Consider the following 19,415-nt stretch of genomic DNA (forward strand, 5'->3'; position numbering starts at 1 on the left):
TTAAATATGATTTTTGACTTAATGAAGAAATGCTAAAATCAATGTAACGTTAGAAATTAAAGTATGGGCCATGGGCACCAAGTATCAAAATGCATCAATGTATTCCTCCTGCATTCACAGTGTCATCAAAATATACATTAGCTCCCAAAAAAAAATCAATAAAGCAGAAGAGCTGAGGACATAGCTGTTTCAATCATTATAGCTGCCTTTATTGACATTTAGGTTTTAAGTATTAAAATAAAAAGGTAGAGCCTAACATGTTTTTAATAGGGGATTTAATGTTACCTACTTTTAATTCAAAGTTGCTTAATTGAAATGCTAAGATAATTCAAATTTTTAGTACAAAACATTTGAGTAAACCGGACCTTACCAAGATTTCAATACCCTACTACGATGCTAAATAAAACACTTGCAATGGGATATTTGTGTAACTAGGTTTGTTATCTCACAATTTGACTATTGGACAAGTAGTGTAAGATAGATATTGGCTTTTTTCCCTTACCTTTTGTAGTTTAGTCGATTTGGGTTCACAACTTTTTATTGCTTCCGAGAACGTTTCCAAGAAGTGCATGCACACCCTTGATTGAATCAGAGCTCGATTTGCCTGCATGTTGCTGGTTTAATCCCTGCATCATTCACTGCATGTGCACCGTAACTGGTGTTTGCACACTTTTTCTTCTCTTTTCTCTTTTTTTTCAAACAAATCAGCCCATAATTTTGCTCATTGTCTTTTTAGTTTTGTTTACAACACTCTCATATGCCACTGTAATAAAGATGTTTTTCCTTTTCATACTTTTCTTTGTCTTGTAGTTTTTTCAATGTTTACTATACCCAGTTTTTGTTTCTTTGTTCCTTCCCTATCCTTTGTTTTGTTTTCATTAACTTGCCCATGCATGCAGCAGCCTGACTTTAGGGATCAAGTGGACTGGCAGCAAGATGTTAGCCATACCCCGGAGATCTGTGTAACCAATGCTGACACCAAGGAGTGCCGGGAAAATTCCAAGGAGTATACTGCTAAGGAGTATAACATCTACAGCCATGAGGAAAGTGACTCCTATGCTACTGAGGTAAATTTATAAAATCATCTATGTCTGTAATAATGGAAAATACGATATCATTTTTCACGATATCCGCTTTCATTAGCGCAAATAATTAAAAAGCAAATCTCTCATGGGGCTACTCATGGTCAGGGAGAAGATGCATTATTTTAAAATGAATATTATATGCCATGTAACAAAGTATATTGGGCTTTTCATGAATTATAAGTGTATGTGTTTTAAGGTTAAAAGTCTAACTCTTGGTGAATAACACTGGATGAATTTCTACAGCGAGTAATTGAGAGACTTGCAGACATTGTAGTTCTGGCAATTTGTGTTCCTGATAAGTTATTAAAACTAAACACACAAACTTGTGTGGCAGTTGAAATGTGACCAAAATGTGATGGAATGGCTTTGTAATAGTGCCAGTGAATCAATTGGCATGTTTCAAGTCTGTTTTCCGAGGACAAATATTTATCATGTAAAATAGAATGAAAGTAGTGGCAGACTCTTCATCGTTAAGCAGGCCCAAGCTGCAAGTGGTTTCAAAGGTCGCACGCTTTCCAGCTGAACCTACACTAAGGAATTTGGTTTTAGCAGAAAAAGGGTGCGTGCTGCTTTCGCATGAACCCAGAGGTAAGGAAGATCCAAGACTTCTCGGTAGCTTGGCAACTGCAGTGGATGACAGGTACAGGGTGTTTCTCTGCTTTCGCCCTTTGCTGCAGTCCACCGAGGGTTGTTAATCGTGGCCTATGCCAGGATATTACTATGGGACAAGGTGAGGAGGGAGGCCCCAAGAACTACCTCAGCCAGTACGGCGATTGAACCGATGCTTTTGGTGTCACTCTGCACCACTCTTAACCAACTGAGCTAACTGGTTTGCTGAATTAGAATGAAGGTGCGTGCCCTTTTAAGGCTAAAATTTGAAATTGCTCTTGAGATGAATGATAGGTTTACGTAGAATTTTGGTTGCAGACCCAAATCGAGGTTTGTTTGATTGACAGGTTAATTAATAAACTGGAGACCGTGTGAAAATGATGGGCTAGATTTTACCAGCCCTCTGGGGACTGGGTGGGAGGTGGGGCCCTGTTTTTTTTTTAAAAAAGCACAAGAATGCAGGGGATGGCATGCCCATCATCTCCCCGCTGCTATGCCATCTGGCCAGCGGGAAAGGTGCCAAAAACCCCTCCCATCCCGAGGCCATTTGAGCCACTTAAGTGATCAATTAAGGACATTCTTCCTGCAACTGCTGGCATTTTGCCAGCAGCGACGGGCCCTTTGCCATCTGGGGAGACTGCCAGGTAAAGCCTGGCCCCACCTCCCACCCAATGAGCTTTGGGAGGTAGTCCTCCTATTTGGGCACTCTTTGGCTCACAGAGGGCGCCCCAACGTGACAATGGTGCTGCATGTTCTCAACCCTCTTCCCACATGCCCGCTCTCCCTGGTTAATATTTGGCACAGCTCTTTAGTGTCTCTGAGCTATTCACACGCACAGGTTTTATTCCTTTTTAGCCAGCTCAGACATTGCCTCCAAGAGCCCCTATCCCCGTTTTTGCCAAACAGGAAAAATTGACGTCTTCCTGAGAGCGACTTGCTTCTTCCCCTCACAGGAATTCTCTGTGTTCCTCTTTCTGTTTCTGATGTTTTCTCTTTGTGTCTGCATCTGTGCCTTCATCTTCCAGCTCCTCTGCTTGTAGCTGTCCTTTGTGTCTGCAGCTCTTCTTTGTACCTGCCAGCCACAGAGTTTCTTTCTTAATTTCCTTCCTGATGGTACTGCTTCCAGTTCAAGAGTCGCCAAGTCACATAAACTAGTATTTCTTTTTACTCCAGAAAATTACAGTTGATCCTTTTACAATTGATGCAAACTCTTAAAAGTCCTTTTCAAACATTCTTTAAAATAGATATTCCACAGACATTTTAAAGAAATTATAAATTTTCCTCATTGTACTGCTTCCAGGTCAAAGGTCATCACAGAACCAAGGATATATCACCAACTGCCAGTCATCAGAGGAACAGTCATCCTCAAGTAGACCATAGAAGGTTTTGTAAGCAGAATTACCCTCTAGTTCACTTAAGAATGTAGCTATTTAGGCTTTATCTCCACATGCAGTACCTGCATAATGACCTGTAAGGGTCATGTCAGATTAGCAATAATTGTTACAGCCATTCATCAGATTCCATGCCACCTCGGAGTAATACCGTGGGAGATCAGCTGTTACATTATGTTCCCGGAATAGGTCATTTTAAGCACGGCAGTGTTCTGAGATTTCATGTGATTATTGTAACATTCAGCAATGACCAGTTTGTGGATTAAAACTTTTTGTTAAAATGAAAACATATAGAAAGATTCTCAGCTTTCAGGTCCATCACAGGGTCTGTGCCATTCAAACTTGTTAGATCCCAGTTTCATCCCCTGGTTATGCTGGGTTAGTGGATCTCATGTGGAGAGCACTGGCAATGTTAAAATCAGTCTTACTGACCCAGACACTCAGTGGGCATGTTAGGATTGTGCTAACTTCTGATATCACTCAGAGTTGAATAGACTCCTGTCTGAGAAATAACTACTTGGGCAAGGACCTGGAGGGCTGCCAGTGACCAGCGAGCTATGCCCATCATGAATCACCTCCTTCAGAAGAAAACTAGAAGGATGAAATCATAAGTGAACATAAAGGGGTGATACATGGTGATCGCATGTTACAGTTATGACGATAGATTTTCCAGTCCTGGCCCTGAAGCAATAGGACCAGATTCTAGAAGTTTTTCCCTCACCAGTTTATATAAAGGCTGACCTCATGCAATCTCCTGAGACTGTCTTAAATAAAGTGAGGTTCACGTTGGAAACTTAGGCAGCTGAAATTCCCGCTCGCCAGTAATTCTTTAAGTACTGCTGCTTTTAAAAAGGAAGATTCTTCTGGACAGTTGCAAAATTTGCTGCAGCAAATCTTGATCTTTTCAGTTTCATGGAGGTGAAATGGCTAAGGGACTCTCCCTTTCTTAGATATGGCATTGGAGGTGCTGCCGGAGCAAGGGAAGGAAAGGAGTTTAGCCATGTTTGCTTATTGTCGGTTGTATGAGAGGAGTTGACCGAAAGGGTGAATGTGGTCCCCCAACATCCACAAGAATGGGGAACAGCTGAGGAGTAAGTTTGGCAGCCTCAGGGAAAGCAACAAGGTAAGGACACCCAGCATATACCTAGACAAAGTAAACAGAGCTTCCTCTCGGCACGTCACCACTTGACTAAGGCTGCACGGAAAGCATTCCAACAACTCTAAAGTTTTTTCAGATTCATGTGCCTGCCCATAATGCTGCAAGGCAAATTTTATAACTACCATTGTGAAAACTAAAGCTATTAATTCACTTGCATTTCAAAGCCCTGCTCCCAAAACAAGCTTCTAGGAAAATTTTTTGATGCATATTAGTTGACTCACCTGTAAGTGGGGATGAGAAGTTGGATGGCAGGTATTCAATGTCTGTCGTCTTCAAAACCCCAAATCACAACACTCTTTTTACCTACTTGCAGGCAACACTTCACATAACAAGAGGGGACAAACATATATAGGAGGCAGCTCCACAGCTTCAGGCCCTTGAACAGATTTGCAAAGCCACTCTACAGATCCTGAGAGCAGAGGCCACGAAGGCCGTCTCTCCAAACCTCAAAGCTGGCACATTCCTGTTGGTCCATCTCCGCTGTCACATGGTCACACAAGATAGCCAATCTTGTTGGTTATGCCCAATTAACAGATGTAAAGTAGATGCACGTGTTAGGAAATTGAGTGGAAATAAATTAGGCCATAGTTTCATCCATTTAGCACACCGGATAATTTTACGAATGGCTGAAGCCCAACAGTCTACCAACTCATTTATTCCTCCCACTGGGATTATTCATTTATGGAGCTTCTTTTGACTCTTCCTGGTTGCAACTCATCTTTGGGCTTATGCCAGGTGGCCTATTCTGCCATTGGTTCCTACCAAGGCTCTTATATAGTTGTTCCACAGGAGCTCCCCTCTATGTTAAGAAGTTGTGCAACATACTGTGATCTTTGATACTTTGGTGATCCTATAGTATAATCATTCCTTGATCAAACATATTGGCACAGACTTTCAGATCCCAATAGCAGTAAATGCTTGAAAAATTTGCTGCTATTGTATGTCATAACAACATCTGAAATTCCAGGGTTTTGCACTGATTTGCTGAGAGCTGTTCTTAGCTTGTGTAAAGCCTGCTCAGGAGCACAGCCCTAAGTAAATCAGGTGGACTGTCAAAGCACTGCAGTGCAATGGCAACCCTAATACTGCTCAGCCTCTCCCCTGGTGCTGCTCAACCCCTCCCCTGACGCTGCTCAGCTCCCCCCCTCCACCCCAACATTCCCAACTCACCTTCCCGAATCCTTGACTCCTTCATCGGACTGATGTCATGAATGAGTCAGCATTCTAGGTGAGCAAGATCAAGGGTTATGGAGGCTGGGGTGGTGGTGAGCTGTGTCAGGGGGCGTGAGCTGTGTCAGGGGGCTTGAGCATTGTCAGCAGTGTGGGGTTGAGGGCGGGGGGGGTAAAGACAGGTCCATTTAAAAATTCTGCAAGTCAGTGAACTGAAGACAACCCTTAAGGGCGTTTAACTCAGATTTATGACAAGGAATGAGCAGTATTTATATCTAAAGTTTTTCTTCTCTTTTAGTTAAACGTAACACAGCTGATTCTCTGAAAAGGAAGGCAATACAACCATTACCAGGACAATGGTTATTTACCATATAAATTTGTGTCTTAAGTTTTACAGACCTGCACGTTTATGGCATGGTTTTCTTTTCTGTTCACGAAAGCCATTAGGACGTTGAATATACACGTGTGCTATCTATGATGCCATACACTTTGGAGAAATCTGTCATATGGATAAAGTGCAGGACTCTTTATCATGTTGGTGCTGTATGTGACAACACATCTGTTACCCATTATATGTATTGGTGCAATGTTGATTGATCCATTGGCATTCATCTTTGAGGTAGGTAGGAACAATCCAAGGGCTTGAAGGCTTTTCAGCCACCAGAGGAGATGACCCTCCCTGAATGTCAGTCGGAGGATCTGGCTTAACTTAAATGATTGTCTCCATAATGAAGTGGGGCAACAAAAATACAAACTTCTGAAGTATAACCAGATCTATTGCTGTTCCCTGCTTCTGCTGAGATAGTGGTAACAAGATTTCCATTTGAACTGTTGAAGTCCTTGTGGTGGCGGTTTCCCACAATGCTGTTCACGAAATCCTAGATGTTGACTCAGCAATGATGAAGGAATTATGGTAAATGTCCAGTCATGATGACCTGTGACTTGGAGGGGAATTTGGATGTAATGATGTTCCCACAACGTTGCTGCTCTTGTCTTTCTCAGTACTAGAGTGCACTGAAGGAATGTGCTGTTGAAGTAAGCTTGGCAAGTTGCTGCAGTCCATTTGTAGATGGCACATACAATGGCCACAATACACCATTGGTGGAGGGGGTTAACACTGAGTCCAGTAGTAGAGCCACTGGTCAAGTGACTCTGAAACAGAAACAAAGTGCTGGAAAACTCTCAGCAGGTCTGGCAGCATCTGTGCAGGGAGAAACAGAGGGCTGAATTTTACGTGTCCCCGGCGGGTGTGTTTCCCGTGGGGTTGGAGGGCTGGCATGGAAAAAACATTTGGTTTGGGCAGCAAGGCAAGAGTGGGAAGCCCAATTTTCTTTTTTTTTCAATTACCTGTTTGAAGGATGGGAAGGGAGGGGTGATGGTTAATCTTCTGGGGCTGCCCTTTGCCAATCACAGGGCACGAGGAACCATTAGGTTGAATCCCCCCTCTTTCCATCTGCTCCCTCCCTTAAACCCAGCTCCTCTTTCCCACCCCTCTCCCAAACCTTTCCAGCCCAAGACCCTGGACTTGCCTGCTCCGGTGATTCATGGGCCTTGATCATCATGTTCTCCAGTCCCTGCAGTGGACACTGACACATTCCTGATGCTGCCAAGACTGATGGAACTGCCAGCCAATGAGATTGGCCGGCCTCTCCAGAGGGCAGGTCAGAGGTCCCACTCGGCCCTTATTAGTCTGCCTCACAGCTCTTTATGGGGTATTGCGGGGGTAGGGCATGCCATCTACCCGCCCCCCACCCCCACTATTATTTAGCCCAGAGTTAGCGTTTCGAGTCCAATAATCAGACTCCAAACATTAGCTCTGTTTCTCTCTCCACCGATCCTGCAAGACTTGATGAGTTTTTCCAGCACTTTTTTATTTAAGTAAATTTGCAGCTCCCAGAAATAAAACTCTGAAAAATTATTACGAAAAATAATCAAAATGTTGCACAACGATTAATGCAGAAAGCACAAATCTGAGAGATGGAAGTACAGCAAGGAATACTCCGACACATCTTCAGGATCACAAATTTTTGAAGTCCTAAACAAGCCTTCGCAGCTTTAGCCATTTCACATGAGCACAGACATTGTATTCCACTTTCACAATGAAAACCCTGGGAAATCACACTTAAAGATATTTTGAATACATTATTAATCTTACAATTCTTATTGAAGACTTTGTCTATCCTTCTGAGCAGAAATATGGTCCAGTCAAAAAATTGTTCTGAACTTAAGCCAACGAGGTTCCCATTTGTCCATTCCGCTGGTATCAGCAGCATTGTGGATGAGATTATTCGCTGTATTGTATTTTAACATTTATATTTCAGCTTTCATTCTGTTTTGCATTGTAAACCTAATTTAAAATTTTCTTACTTAAAACCTTTCCATCAAATTTTAAAATAAAACCGTAGAGATTGTCTTGTATAGTCTTGAATTTGTTGAGACCAGAGCATTGATTTTAGGGAAATGGTCTAACCTTTGGAAAAAATAGTATCCATACAGATTTTTACAGGGGTTAAAAATATCATGGGTGGTGGGGGGCGGGATTGGGGGACACACTCATTATTCCATAGTTCCATGTTGTATATTCGAGTTTATTGCGGAAGTTAAGAGGATGGAATTCACTGTCTTTCTTGCTAACATACAAGTGCTTAATGTAGATGTTCAAATTACTCTCCCCTATCTCAACAGAGGCACTAATTAATACAAATGGATAAATATTTCTGTTGAAATAATGAAGAAAAGAATTTGATATAAACAAATAACTAGGGAATATTCCAAGAACCATCTCTTAACAGTTTTTATTGAAAACTCATAAGCACACCTCAGTGATTTCTGATGTACATAGCTGGTTGATGTAGTTCTCACCTATCAGTGCATACATTGTGTGTTCTTGTACATGCTCAAAGTCATCCCCTAAGCAATTGAATGATGACCTTGCTGAATTTCGTTTTTATCCTTTTTTTATAAAAGAGATTTGTATTGTTGAAAAGGACCCGAGTTCCATTTTCAGATTTTTCAGACAATTGTTTGCCTGGATTTTGTTCTCTATACCTCTACACCAGGGGCCGAATTTTTGTCTCACCCAACCCATGTGTGACTTTACAAGGGATTTTTTGCCTTTTCGCACGGTTTGGGTTTGCAGTGCGCTTTGCAAGTCACAATGGAGTGGATGAGGAGCATGAGTGTGGACACAGACCACTTAGAAGGACCGCCTCAGTTCTCCCACACGGCAGTCCAACTCCCAACATAACTCAAAGATTCCCTAAACCTCACCCCTCACGTACTCCCATGCCACCTCTGTGCCCCCCATGTATCCTCCATAATCACTCACCCAAGTAGGCACTATGTACAGTTCTCAGGCCATTCAATAACAATGGGAATTATTTTAAAATAATTGGAAAAACATCAACTACTTATTCTAAGAAAATCCTGAATTCAAACTCACTATCGGCGATATTGGACCAAATAAACCCAAAGGAAAAAAAAGTTGCAATTCTTTAAATGCCCATTAGATTTGTAAACAAACAAGAAACCACATCAAGGACATATTCTGTTAGGCTCATAAAAATTTCAATAGTTCTTGGATCAATAATACTACCTTTTGAAGCCCAGCCGAGCATTAATAATGTACAGCTGTCGTAACAAAAGTTTCCAGATCTACTGACAGAACAGATATCCATTTCCATTTGAAAGCATAGTGCCTGTCAATCAATGAAGGGGAGCAAGTGTAGACCATTTTTTCTATCTTCAGAAGCAGTTTTTAAAAAACAAAGCCATATCTGCCAGTCCAATTAAGTCAGAATACAAAAATGTGACAGCAGAGGATATTCTCTTTTAACATACTTTATGGTACTTTCTTCATTGGAGAAGTACTGTAATGCATGTGAACATTTACATTAAGCTAGTCAATGTAAGGTTCAACTTAATCTTTGCAGGACAGATCGTATGATAAATCAACTGCATTAAAAAAAACACACCTGTATTACAATACAGCACACCTAATAGTGACATTTGAAGGTGTCAAAACATTTTTGCTGTCAGAATGTTCCTAACTCCTCAGCAGGCTTTCCATTTTCTTCCTGAACTCTCAAACCTAGTGTGCTTTTAATGGGCTTGCAAAATCCCGCACCACCTGATGAAAATGGTGTGCAGGAGAAAATCCCATTTTTGTTCCCATTTAAAATGGGGAACCCGATTTCAGTAGGGGTGGGTGTGTGTTTTTCACACCTGGCATTCTGAACCCGCAAAAAAAGCCAGTGGAAAATGGCTCAGGGTTGGGATTGTGGAGGAAAATCGATTTCCTCCAGCAAAAATATCAAAGTAGCCATTCGCGCATCAAATTGTGCTTCCACAACCAGACACATATTCAGCCCCAGATGTTCATAGCTCGCGTTACAATTCTTATATCTACCTCTACATGGGGAGCTGTCATGAGTTCTCAACTGGTCATTAGTGGGAAGGTTTATCTCAGCACAAGCACCATCACTCATTTGTATAGCCTTAGAAACACTTTGCAGAGGCTGAGGCAATTCTTGTAGGCAACGCCATCCTGTCCTCTAGGTAGTTTGTGCGGCAATGTGAGAAAATTGTGGGAAAATGGAGGAAAGGCAATCTTAAAAATTTCCTCATGTCCCTACTGCAACTCGTAATTCCATGATTCATTGTTTGACCAGGTCAAGGAACTGCAGCTTGATTTATCTGAAGCAAAGGAGACTATCCGGGGACTGCAGGACCAGCTTGTACAGGAAAGGGAACTTCGGAATGAAGAGGCGGTGAGATTCCAACAGAAAATGTCACAGGTCAGTTTAAAAAGAACCATTATTAATTTCACATAAAATGGAATTTGTGTTTTAAAATGAAACTCCGATACTAAAGCAAAAAATAATGTTAAATGTTACCATTTAAAAACTGCAACTGTTCAAGGAGGAGCTTAGTAAATGATAATTACATTTCTCATGTATGCACAGCATGCAACCAAACAAAATGGAAAAATCATGTTCAGGCAAAGTGTCATCACACACTTGATAATCATTAGACCATCTGTTCAACATATGTTATTTTTCAGATATTCACTTGTGGAATGAGCACTGCCACACATTGGACACCAGTATTTTCCTCATTTTCAAGTCCAGAATCTCTCTCTGCAGGGAATTTTGCTGGACTGTTCTACATTGAAGAGGGACATGTGCACCATTTTGATTGTCCGTATTAAATGCTTGTTAGCAGCTATGGGCTAAATAGAATGCACTGATAAGACTGACAAACATGTGTATGTTAAAGAGCATTTGTCTCTCGTTGTGTGTTCAGGATTTGCAATTTTTCTCCTCTACTTCTTTCCCCATGGCTGCCTATCAACATCAGTCATCACTGTTTGTGTGTGTCCCTGTTCTCCTTCTCTGTCTCTTTCACTTCCTTCTGTGAGAGAAAGCTGGGGATTGTTGGTAGAATTAAATGCTGTCCTAGCCTTCAGCATAGAAGTGAAATGGTTCGTTTAACACCATGGTTTCATTGGAAACTTGTCACTATCGAGAGAGATTAAAGTTTGGTGAAGGCAGAGCAAGTCCAAGATCCAAGCAGCTTAGTTTCTTTTGCCGTGTAGTGAGGGAAGAGCATTACTGAATTCTATCATCAGCAATAATACTTCCTAGCGAAGGGAGCAGATACCCCTACTATCAGCTGAGGAGTGCAGAGAACCTTTGAGGATCCAGAGCAAAATGTTGGTCAATTCAAGGGTCTTCTGCTTGAGCAAATTTGACATTAGCAAATTGGACTTCTGTTGACAGACTGTGTAATTCCTGTAAAATCTGGAATTCGGCAATCTGCAGTGATCAGAGTTGGACTATCCAGAACTATTTAAAAACAAAGATTGAAAAAATAAATATGGATAAGCAATGCCATTTAGCCTATATTTCCTTAGAAATCAGTCCATCAATTTGTAGCTTTTTCCTGTTATTATTTTTTAAGAACATTACTTAGTAATTTCTGTTTCTTAGTAATTAGTGTTTTGTACAGCATACCCCTTATAAGGTTTCCTCACATTCACCTTTTACAGCTAAAGAATCTAAGCTTTGCAAAACTCTTTCCATAAAGGAAATTGGGTAGATCCCTGAAGGGGAAAATTTGCAAGGTATGGGGAGTTGCTCTATTTGGATACCTCCTCCAAAGAGGAAACACAGGCATGATGAGGAAAATTGCCTCTTTCTGTGCTGTTTCTTTCTACCACATACAAAAGAAAATAACTAGTTTGCGTTGACTCATGTAGTACAGAGCTAGGGAGGTTCAGTATCTGGCCTCTGCTGAATGAACTGTTAGGAAAGCAGTACGGGTGTTAAATTGGAAAAACCAAGTCTGGACTGGGGCTACCACTCCCGATTGTTATCCAGTGATCCTGTTTGAATGTTCATCATTCCCAGTCAAAGCTCACCTCCTTAGAATAGGCATTTGATTGAGGTACCACGGGGCTGCTGGCACCCTTTGAACAATGAAGAGAACGAGAAAGAAAATCTTTGAAAAAATAACTTATTTATGCAGTTGCACAAATTGCACATTTTGTGCATGTAGGCCTTCAGGGAGAAGCTAGGGAAATTAGAGGATGATTCACCTTGGGCCAGCCTTGCTGACTTCCTAGTTACTTGGAGGCATTGGCAGAGCCTTGGGGTACACGTCACGTTCACAGCTCAAAACTAGCAAAGTCAATACAGTATCTGAGGATCATATGGAAGAGCTGCGAAGACTTTTTAGTTATTTTTTCATGGGGTAATTAAGCAAGTACTATGGAATTTGATAAGACTAATGGGATGTATCAATTTTAACAGCTGATTTTTATGCTGAGGGTGAGTGCGCAATGAACCATGACATAAACATACGAGTTGCTGATAGGCGATGTGCGTGGTCTGGTTCACTGTTAATCTAAATTAAGTCTGTTATGTTTTTCACTGGTCCTTTAATTGCTTTCCTTAGCTTAAAGAGGAGCAACAAAAAGCTCTTGTACGAAGAGATTTTGAGCTGCAGAGCTTGAATTTGCAAAGCAGACTTGAACAGAAATTCTGGAGCCAGGAAAAAAACCTGTTTGTGAAGGAAGCCGATCAGTTCAAACAAAACCTCTTCCTGCTCTACATGAAACTGAAGTGGTTCCTGAAACATTGGAAATGTGGCAAGAAGATGGATAATGATGGGGATGATTTACTAGAGGTGCAGTATTTGAAATTTTTAAAAAATTTAATAATCTACTCGTCCAGTGTTTATGCTCAAGTCTCAAATAATTACAACAGTGAAAAGTTAAACCTATAAATTATATGCAATCAACACATGATATTATATTGATAGAAGTCAGTTCATCTGATTAGTAAGGTTATATGTATACTAGGTAATTTTTTTTGTTCATTTACGGGATGTGGACGTCACTGGTTAGGACATCATTTATTACTGATCCCTAATTGCCCTTGAGAAGGTGGTGGTGAGCTGCCTTCTTGAACCACTGCAGTCCCTGTGGTGTAGGTACACCCCACAGTGCTGTTAGGGAGGGAGTTCCAGGATTTTGACCCAGCAACAGTGAAGGAACAGTGATATATTTCCAAGTCAGGATGATGAGTGGCTTGGAGGGGAACTTCCAGGTGGTGGTGTTCCCATATATCTGCCATCCTTGTCCTTCTGGATGGTAGAGGTCGTGGGTTTGGAAGGTGCTGTCTAAGGATCCTTGGTAAGTTTCTGCAGTGCATCTTGTAGATGGTAGACACTGCTGTCACTTTGTTGGTGGTGGAGGGAGTGAATTTTTGTGGAAGGGGTGCCAATCAAACGGGCTGCTTTCTCCTGGATGGTGTCAAGCTTCTTGAGAGTTGTTGGAGCTGCACTCATCCAGGCAAGTGGAGAGTATTTCATCACACTCTTGACTTGTGCCTTCTAGATGGTGGAGAAGCTTTGGGGAATGAGGAGGTGAGTTACTCGCCGCAGGAGCCCTAGCCTCTGACCAGCTATTATAGCCACAGTATTTATATGGCTAGTCCAGTTCAGCTTCTGGTCAATGGTACGCCTCCAGGATGTTGATAACAGGGAATTCAGCGATGGTAACGCCATTGATTATCAAGGGGATGGTTAGACTCTCTCTTGTTGGAGATGGTCCTTGTGTGGCACGAATGTCACTTGCTACTTGTCAGCCCAAGCCTGAATATTGTCCAGGTCTTGCTGCATTTGGACATGGGCTGCTTCAATATCTGAGGAGTCACGAATAGTGCTAAACATTGTGCAATCATCAGCGATACCTCCACTTCTGAGCTTATGATGGAAGGAAGGTCATTGATGAAGGAGCTGAAGATGCTTGGGCCTAGGACACTACCCTGAGGAACTCCTACAGTGATGTCCTGGAACTGAGATGATTGACCTCCAACGAACACAACCATCTTCCTATGTGCTAGGTATGACTCCAACCAGCAGAGAGTTTTCCCCCTGATTTCCATTTATTCCAGTTTTGCTAGGGCTCCTTGATGCCACACTCAGTCAAATGCTGCCTTCATGTCAAGGACAGTCACTCTCACCTCACCTCTGGAGTTCAGCTCCATTGTCCATGTGAACCAAGGCTGCAAGGAGGTCAGAAGCTAGGTGACCCTGGCAGAACCCAAACTGAGTGTCAATGAGTAGGTTATTGCTGAACAAGTGCCACTTGATAGCACTGTTGATGACCCCTTCCATTACTTTATTGATGATTGAGAGTAGACTGAAGGGGCAGTAATTGGCCGGGTTTGATTTGTCCTGCTTTTTGTGTACAGGACACACCTGGGAAATTTTCCACATTGCCGGGTAGATGCCAGTGTTGTAGTTGTACTGCAACAGCTTGGCTAGGGGTGGGACAGGTTCTGGAGCACAAGCTCTAGAGCACAAGTCTTCAGTACTAACGCCAGAACATTCTCAGGGTCCATAATGTTTGCAGCATTCAGTGCCTTCAGCCATTTCTTGATGTCACGTGGAGTGAATTGACTTGGTTTAAGACTGGCATCCGTGATGCTGGGGACCTCTGGAGGAGGCCGAGATGGATCATCCACTCGGCACTTGTGGCAGAAGATTGTTGCGATTGCTTCAGCCTTATCTTTTGCACTGATGTGCTGGGCTTCCCCATCATTGAGGATGGGGATATTTGTGGAGCCACCGCCCCCAGTGAGTTGTTTAATTGTCCACCACCATTTACGACTGGATCTGGCAGGACTGCAGAGCTTAGATCTGATCTGTTTTTTGTTAATCGTTTAGCTCTGTCTATCACTTGCTACTTATGCTGTTTGGCATGCAAGTAGCCCTGTCTTATAGCTTCACCAGGTTGACACATTTTTAGGTATGCCTGGTGCTGCTCCTGGCATGCCCGCCTGCATTCTTGGAGTAGATTACAGGAGCAATGTGTAGAGCAGGTTTTATAGGGCTATTAGTCTTGGAGCTTAGAAGAATGAGGGGTGATCTTATTGAAGCATATAAGATTCTGGGGGGGGCGTGACAGGGTAGATGCTCAGAGGATGTTTCCCCTTGTGGGAGAATCTAGAACTAGGCGCAGTTTCAAAATAAGAGGTCTGCCATTTAAGCTGGAAATAAGGAAGAATTTCTCCTCTCAGAGGGTCATTACTGTTTGGAATTCTCTTTGCAGTGAACAGCGGAAGCTGGGATATTGAGTATGTTCAAGGCCGAGTTAGATTTTTAATTGACAGGGGAGTCAAAGGTTATGGAGGGCGGGCAAGAAAGTGGAGTTAAGGCCACAATTTGATCACTGATCACTTGAGGGGCCAAGTGCCTACACCTGCTCCTATTTCTTTGTTCTTATACAATAAGTTGGCCAAAACTGGATTACTTCTGTGATACTTTTACAACCATTCTGCCAGTGGGGAGTCTTGCTCACAGAGCCTGCTACACAAGTCCTGTGTATATGGTACACAAATTTCAGACCAAAGTGTGTGAATAATTAAATAGATTGAAATTTTTGATCTACTTTGGCAAGATTAGCCACCAAGGAACGCAGTCAGCAAGGTTTTATTTTTTTTAAACTGCCGCCTCCATTTGTTTATAATTGTTAGAGTATTTGTGTTCCATAACAAAAGATTAACTATTGTCAGTGTGTAAAAATGCACTGTGCTTTTTTTTATTCTTTCATGAGATGAGGGTGTCACTGGCTGAGCCAGCATTTATTGCCCATCCCGAGTTGCCCTTGAGAAGGTGGTGCTGAGCTGCCTTCTTGAACCGCTGGAGTCCATGTGGTGTAGGTACAACCAGAGTGCTGTTAGGGAGGGTGTTCCAGGATTTTGACCCAGCGATAGTAAAGGAACGGCGATAAAGTTCCACATCATGATGGTGTGTGGCTTGGAGGGGAACTTGCAGTTGGTGGTGATTCCGTGTATCTGCTGCCCTTGTCCTTTTAGGTGGTAACGGTGGTGGGTTGGAAGGTGCTGTCAAAGGAGCCTTTGAGCTGCTGCAGTGCATCTTGTAGATGGTACACACTGCTAACACTGTGCGTCATGGGAGAGGGAGTGAATATTTAAGGTGGTGGCTGGGGTGCCATTCAGGAGGGCTACTTTGTCCTGGATGGGGTTGAGCTTCTTGAGTGTTGTTGGAGCTGCACTCATCCAAGCAAGTAGGGAGTATTCCATCACACTCCTGATTTGTGTCTTGATGGACAGGTTTTGGGAAGTCAGGAGGTGAGTTACTTGCCTAGAATTCCCAGCCTCTGGCCTAGCAGGTCCAGTTAAGTTTCTGGCCAATGGTAACTCCCAGGATGTTGATAGTGGGGGGATTCAATGATTGTAATGCCATTGAACATCAAGGGCAGTTGGTTAGATTCTCTCTTCTTGGAGACGATCATTGCGTGGCAGTTGTGTGGCACGAATGTTAATTGTTGCGTATTTCATGTGGTTAATGCGTTTCAGTCAAACAATCCCTGTGCTTCATTGTATTTGGCAGGTCAACAGTGTGAAAGATTTGTATTTGCTGATTGAAGAAGAAGAGCTGACCCCTCGCCAAGTGGACAATAAGACAGTGACCACAGATGATCAATCTCAGAAAACCTTTGAGGAGGCTTTGACTGTTCCAGTGGGAAAATCTGTTCCTACATCATGTCCGAAACAGGTACACCGATGTTTTAATAAGCAATTACAGGAACACAAAGGGATGTTCAGACCTGTGGCATAGTATCCAAAATTAATTACTAAAACTACTTTCTATCAAAGTATAGCTATTACCTCCATTAAAGGCTCTACTCAAGAGTGTTTGACCCATGGGCTTTTTGAATGAAGTAACAGTAGTTCATCATTGCCATTTTGATTTGTATACACTGCATTAAAGCATAGTCTATCATTGTGATAATAGGTTCATTTTTAATAGTGTCATAGCTAAGCAAAAATATTGTGCAAGGACACACTAAAACTCTGCCATGCTTAGCTAGAGAATGCTGGATCATTGCATCATCCAGGGGAGATGATGGCGTAGCGGTGATGTCACTGAACTAGTAATCCAGAGATACAGGCTAATGCCCTGGGCAAATGGATTCAAATCCCATCACGGCAGGTGGTGGAATTTAAATTCAGATTAAATATTAATTTAGTAATTAATAAAAAATCTGAAGTTGAAAGCTAATCTCAGTGACGGTGATCATGACAGCTATTGTCAATTATCATAAAAACCCATCTGGTTCACTATTGGCCTTTAAGGAAGGAAATCTGTTGGCCTTACCCAGTCTGGCCTACGTGTGACTCCAGACCCACAGCAATGTGGGTGACTCTTCACTGCCCTCTGAAATAGCCTAACAAGCCACTTGGTTCAAGGGCAATTGGGGATGGGCAACAGATGTTGGCTTTGGCAGCGATACCCACACCCACATCTCATGAAATAATTTTTTTTTTAAATCCATGTGACTCCTGTGTGGTGGATAACTGATCTTTGGTGGGATGATAAATTTTGTTACCATTTACTTAATCAGTCCAAATTGTTTTGCTTGTCTTTTGCTGCTACACCTTTCTCTTTTAATGCTGTCAGCAAATTTGACAAATTTACATTTAATTTTGGAATCCTCATAGAAACAGCAGAAGTCTGGTCATTGATTCCTATGGGAGTCAATCTGTTCACCTCATCTGCTGTTGTGCCTATCACAAGCACTTCTTAGCCATTTTGACATTGCTTCCTTCAGTTGAATCCCATGGCTCGGCATTCATGTTGTTAAGTTCAATTTCTGTCGAGATAAGACTGATAGCGACAGTCCTTTCTATTTTTAGCATACTCCTTTATCTAGTGCTGTTATTAATGTTAACAATTGTTAAACTAAAATGTAGCAATATCACTGATATTTCAGTTATACTCCAGTCAGTTGGTACTTGTAAGACTCAGAATTGATTGTCAGTTTTGCCAAGATCACGTTCGTTACAGCAAAGATGGTTTTTTTTTTTAACAGGGAATAATATTTTAAGCTTGTTCTATATTTTCCAGTCAAACGAATATAGCAGAGTTGTAGGAGACATTAAAATGATTTTAAAGGACCTCTGCACAGAGTTAAAAGAGGAAAGGAGGCGAACAAATGATCTTCAGCTTCAGTTCGCAAATGCCAAATCAGCCTGGGAGATAGAAAAGGTGGAACTTAAAAGTCGTATTGCACAGGTAAGCAGAAATTGAAAATAACATTTGAGGCAGTTCTGCTATGTCAGCAGAAATCCATAGTCATCCTCGCTACATTCATTGTCCCAAGGCTAGTGTGCCCTCATTACTGTCAAAGAGGCATTATAGTACATTTGCTCTCTATCTTTTTTATTTAAGCACCGGAGATTTTACCATGATAATAGGAAATTAACAAGTTCTAATGGGGCCTTTTTAAAATCAAATGAGGTCATGGTGCTAACAAGTGAATTGAGCTCAACTTAAAAAGGACACTCTAAAACTAACAGCTTCATGTACATGGATGAACTTGGGAAGTATGCCATTATCCATTTAAATGCCACCATATGTTCAGTAGCGTTATGCTTTGGTAGGCATGTTTACATGCATGATATGCAGCACAGAATAGGCCATTAGGCCTAACCAGTCCATGCTGGCATTTATGTTCGACTACAGCTTCCTTCGATCCTTCCTCATCTAACTCTATCAACTTAACCCTTCATTCCCTTCCCTCTCACATGCTTATTTAGCTTCTCCTAAGTGCATCTATTCTATTCACCTGAGCTACTGGTAGACAATTCCACATTCGCCCCACTGTCCTAATTCCCAAATTGATTTCTTGGTGCTTATCTTATATTGATGGCCTCTAGTTTTGCTCTGCCCCACAAGTGGCAACGCACACTCTGGCTTGGGTTTCGACAGAGTCGTGGAGACTGTGCCTTATCCAAAATGGTGCCTCAGATCCAGAAGTTCTGCCATCATATCCAGCACGGGTTATTTTTTTTTGCAGGGGGAGGGTGGGGTGGGTGGTAGGAAGCAGGGAGGTGGACGGGAACAAGAGTGGGATGAATTTCATGCGTCTGTGTTTTGTGGAACTGGCAGGACATTTACAACTGACCGCAACCAGAAACGATTTTCGTCAGTGCCATTGCCAGAACCCAACTCATGTGACCACCCTCCAACACCCTTGCGTATCAGTCACACACCTGTGTCTGAATTTAAATTTTTTGCACTATCCGGAAATGTTACAACCCTTTCCAAAGACCTTCCGCTAGCTTTACAACTTTTGCGCACATTTTTTTGTGCTCTCCAAAAATTTGAAGAAGTGCCACAGGAGGTCCACTAGTACAAATACAGGTATGTGGCTGCTAGCCAAGGGAATTGGAGGATGGAGCCTGTGGCCTTGGAAGGGCGTATCCGGCTGGGCCTCCTGAGTTGGGGATTCAGATGGAAGGGTAGTGTTCCAGATAAGGGGACGAGTGCGCAGTGTGCTGAACAACCCGCTGAAATGGGGATGGCACCATTGCATATACAGACCATAGAGGCACATGTGCAGGAGCAGCATGCGGCTAGAGGTAGGAGATAAGGCCAGGAGTTGGAATGTAGACATCTGCAACA

The 19,415-nt window shown here is 42.3% G+C and overlaps 1 protein-coding gene across 4 annotated transcripts in view; it reads left to right on the plus strand.

Moving 5' to 3' along the window:
* mtcl2 (microtubule crosslinking factor 2) overlaps nt 1–19,415 on the plus strand; it is a 118,119-nt gene that overhangs the window by 54,774 nt on the left and 43,930 nt on the right. For 2 of the 4 annotated variants that reach the window (XM_078555123.1, XM_078555125.1), the window contains exons 6-10: nt 900–1,067; nt 10,085–10,210; nt 12,372–12,602; nt 16,338–16,502; nt 17,856–18,023. In XM_078555123.1, coding sequence (XP_078411249.1) covers nt 900–1,067; nt 10,085–10,210; nt 12,372–12,602; nt 16,338–16,502; nt 17,856–18,023 — 858 coding nt within the window. The remainder of the gene's footprint in view (nt 1–899; nt 1,068–10,084; nt 10,211–12,371; nt 12,603–16,337; nt 16,503–17,855; nt 18,024–19,415) is intronic. The other 2 variants (XM_078555124.1, XM_078555126.1) reach the window with 2 other exon arrangements.

Source organism: Cetorhinus maximus, chromosome 13 (assembly GCF_964194155.1).
Source record: "Cetorhinus maximus chromosome 13, sCetMax3.hap1.1, whole genome shotgun sequence".
NCBI lineage: Eukaryota > Metazoa > Chordata > Chondrichthyes > Lamniformes > Cetorhinidae > Cetorhinus > Cetorhinus maximus.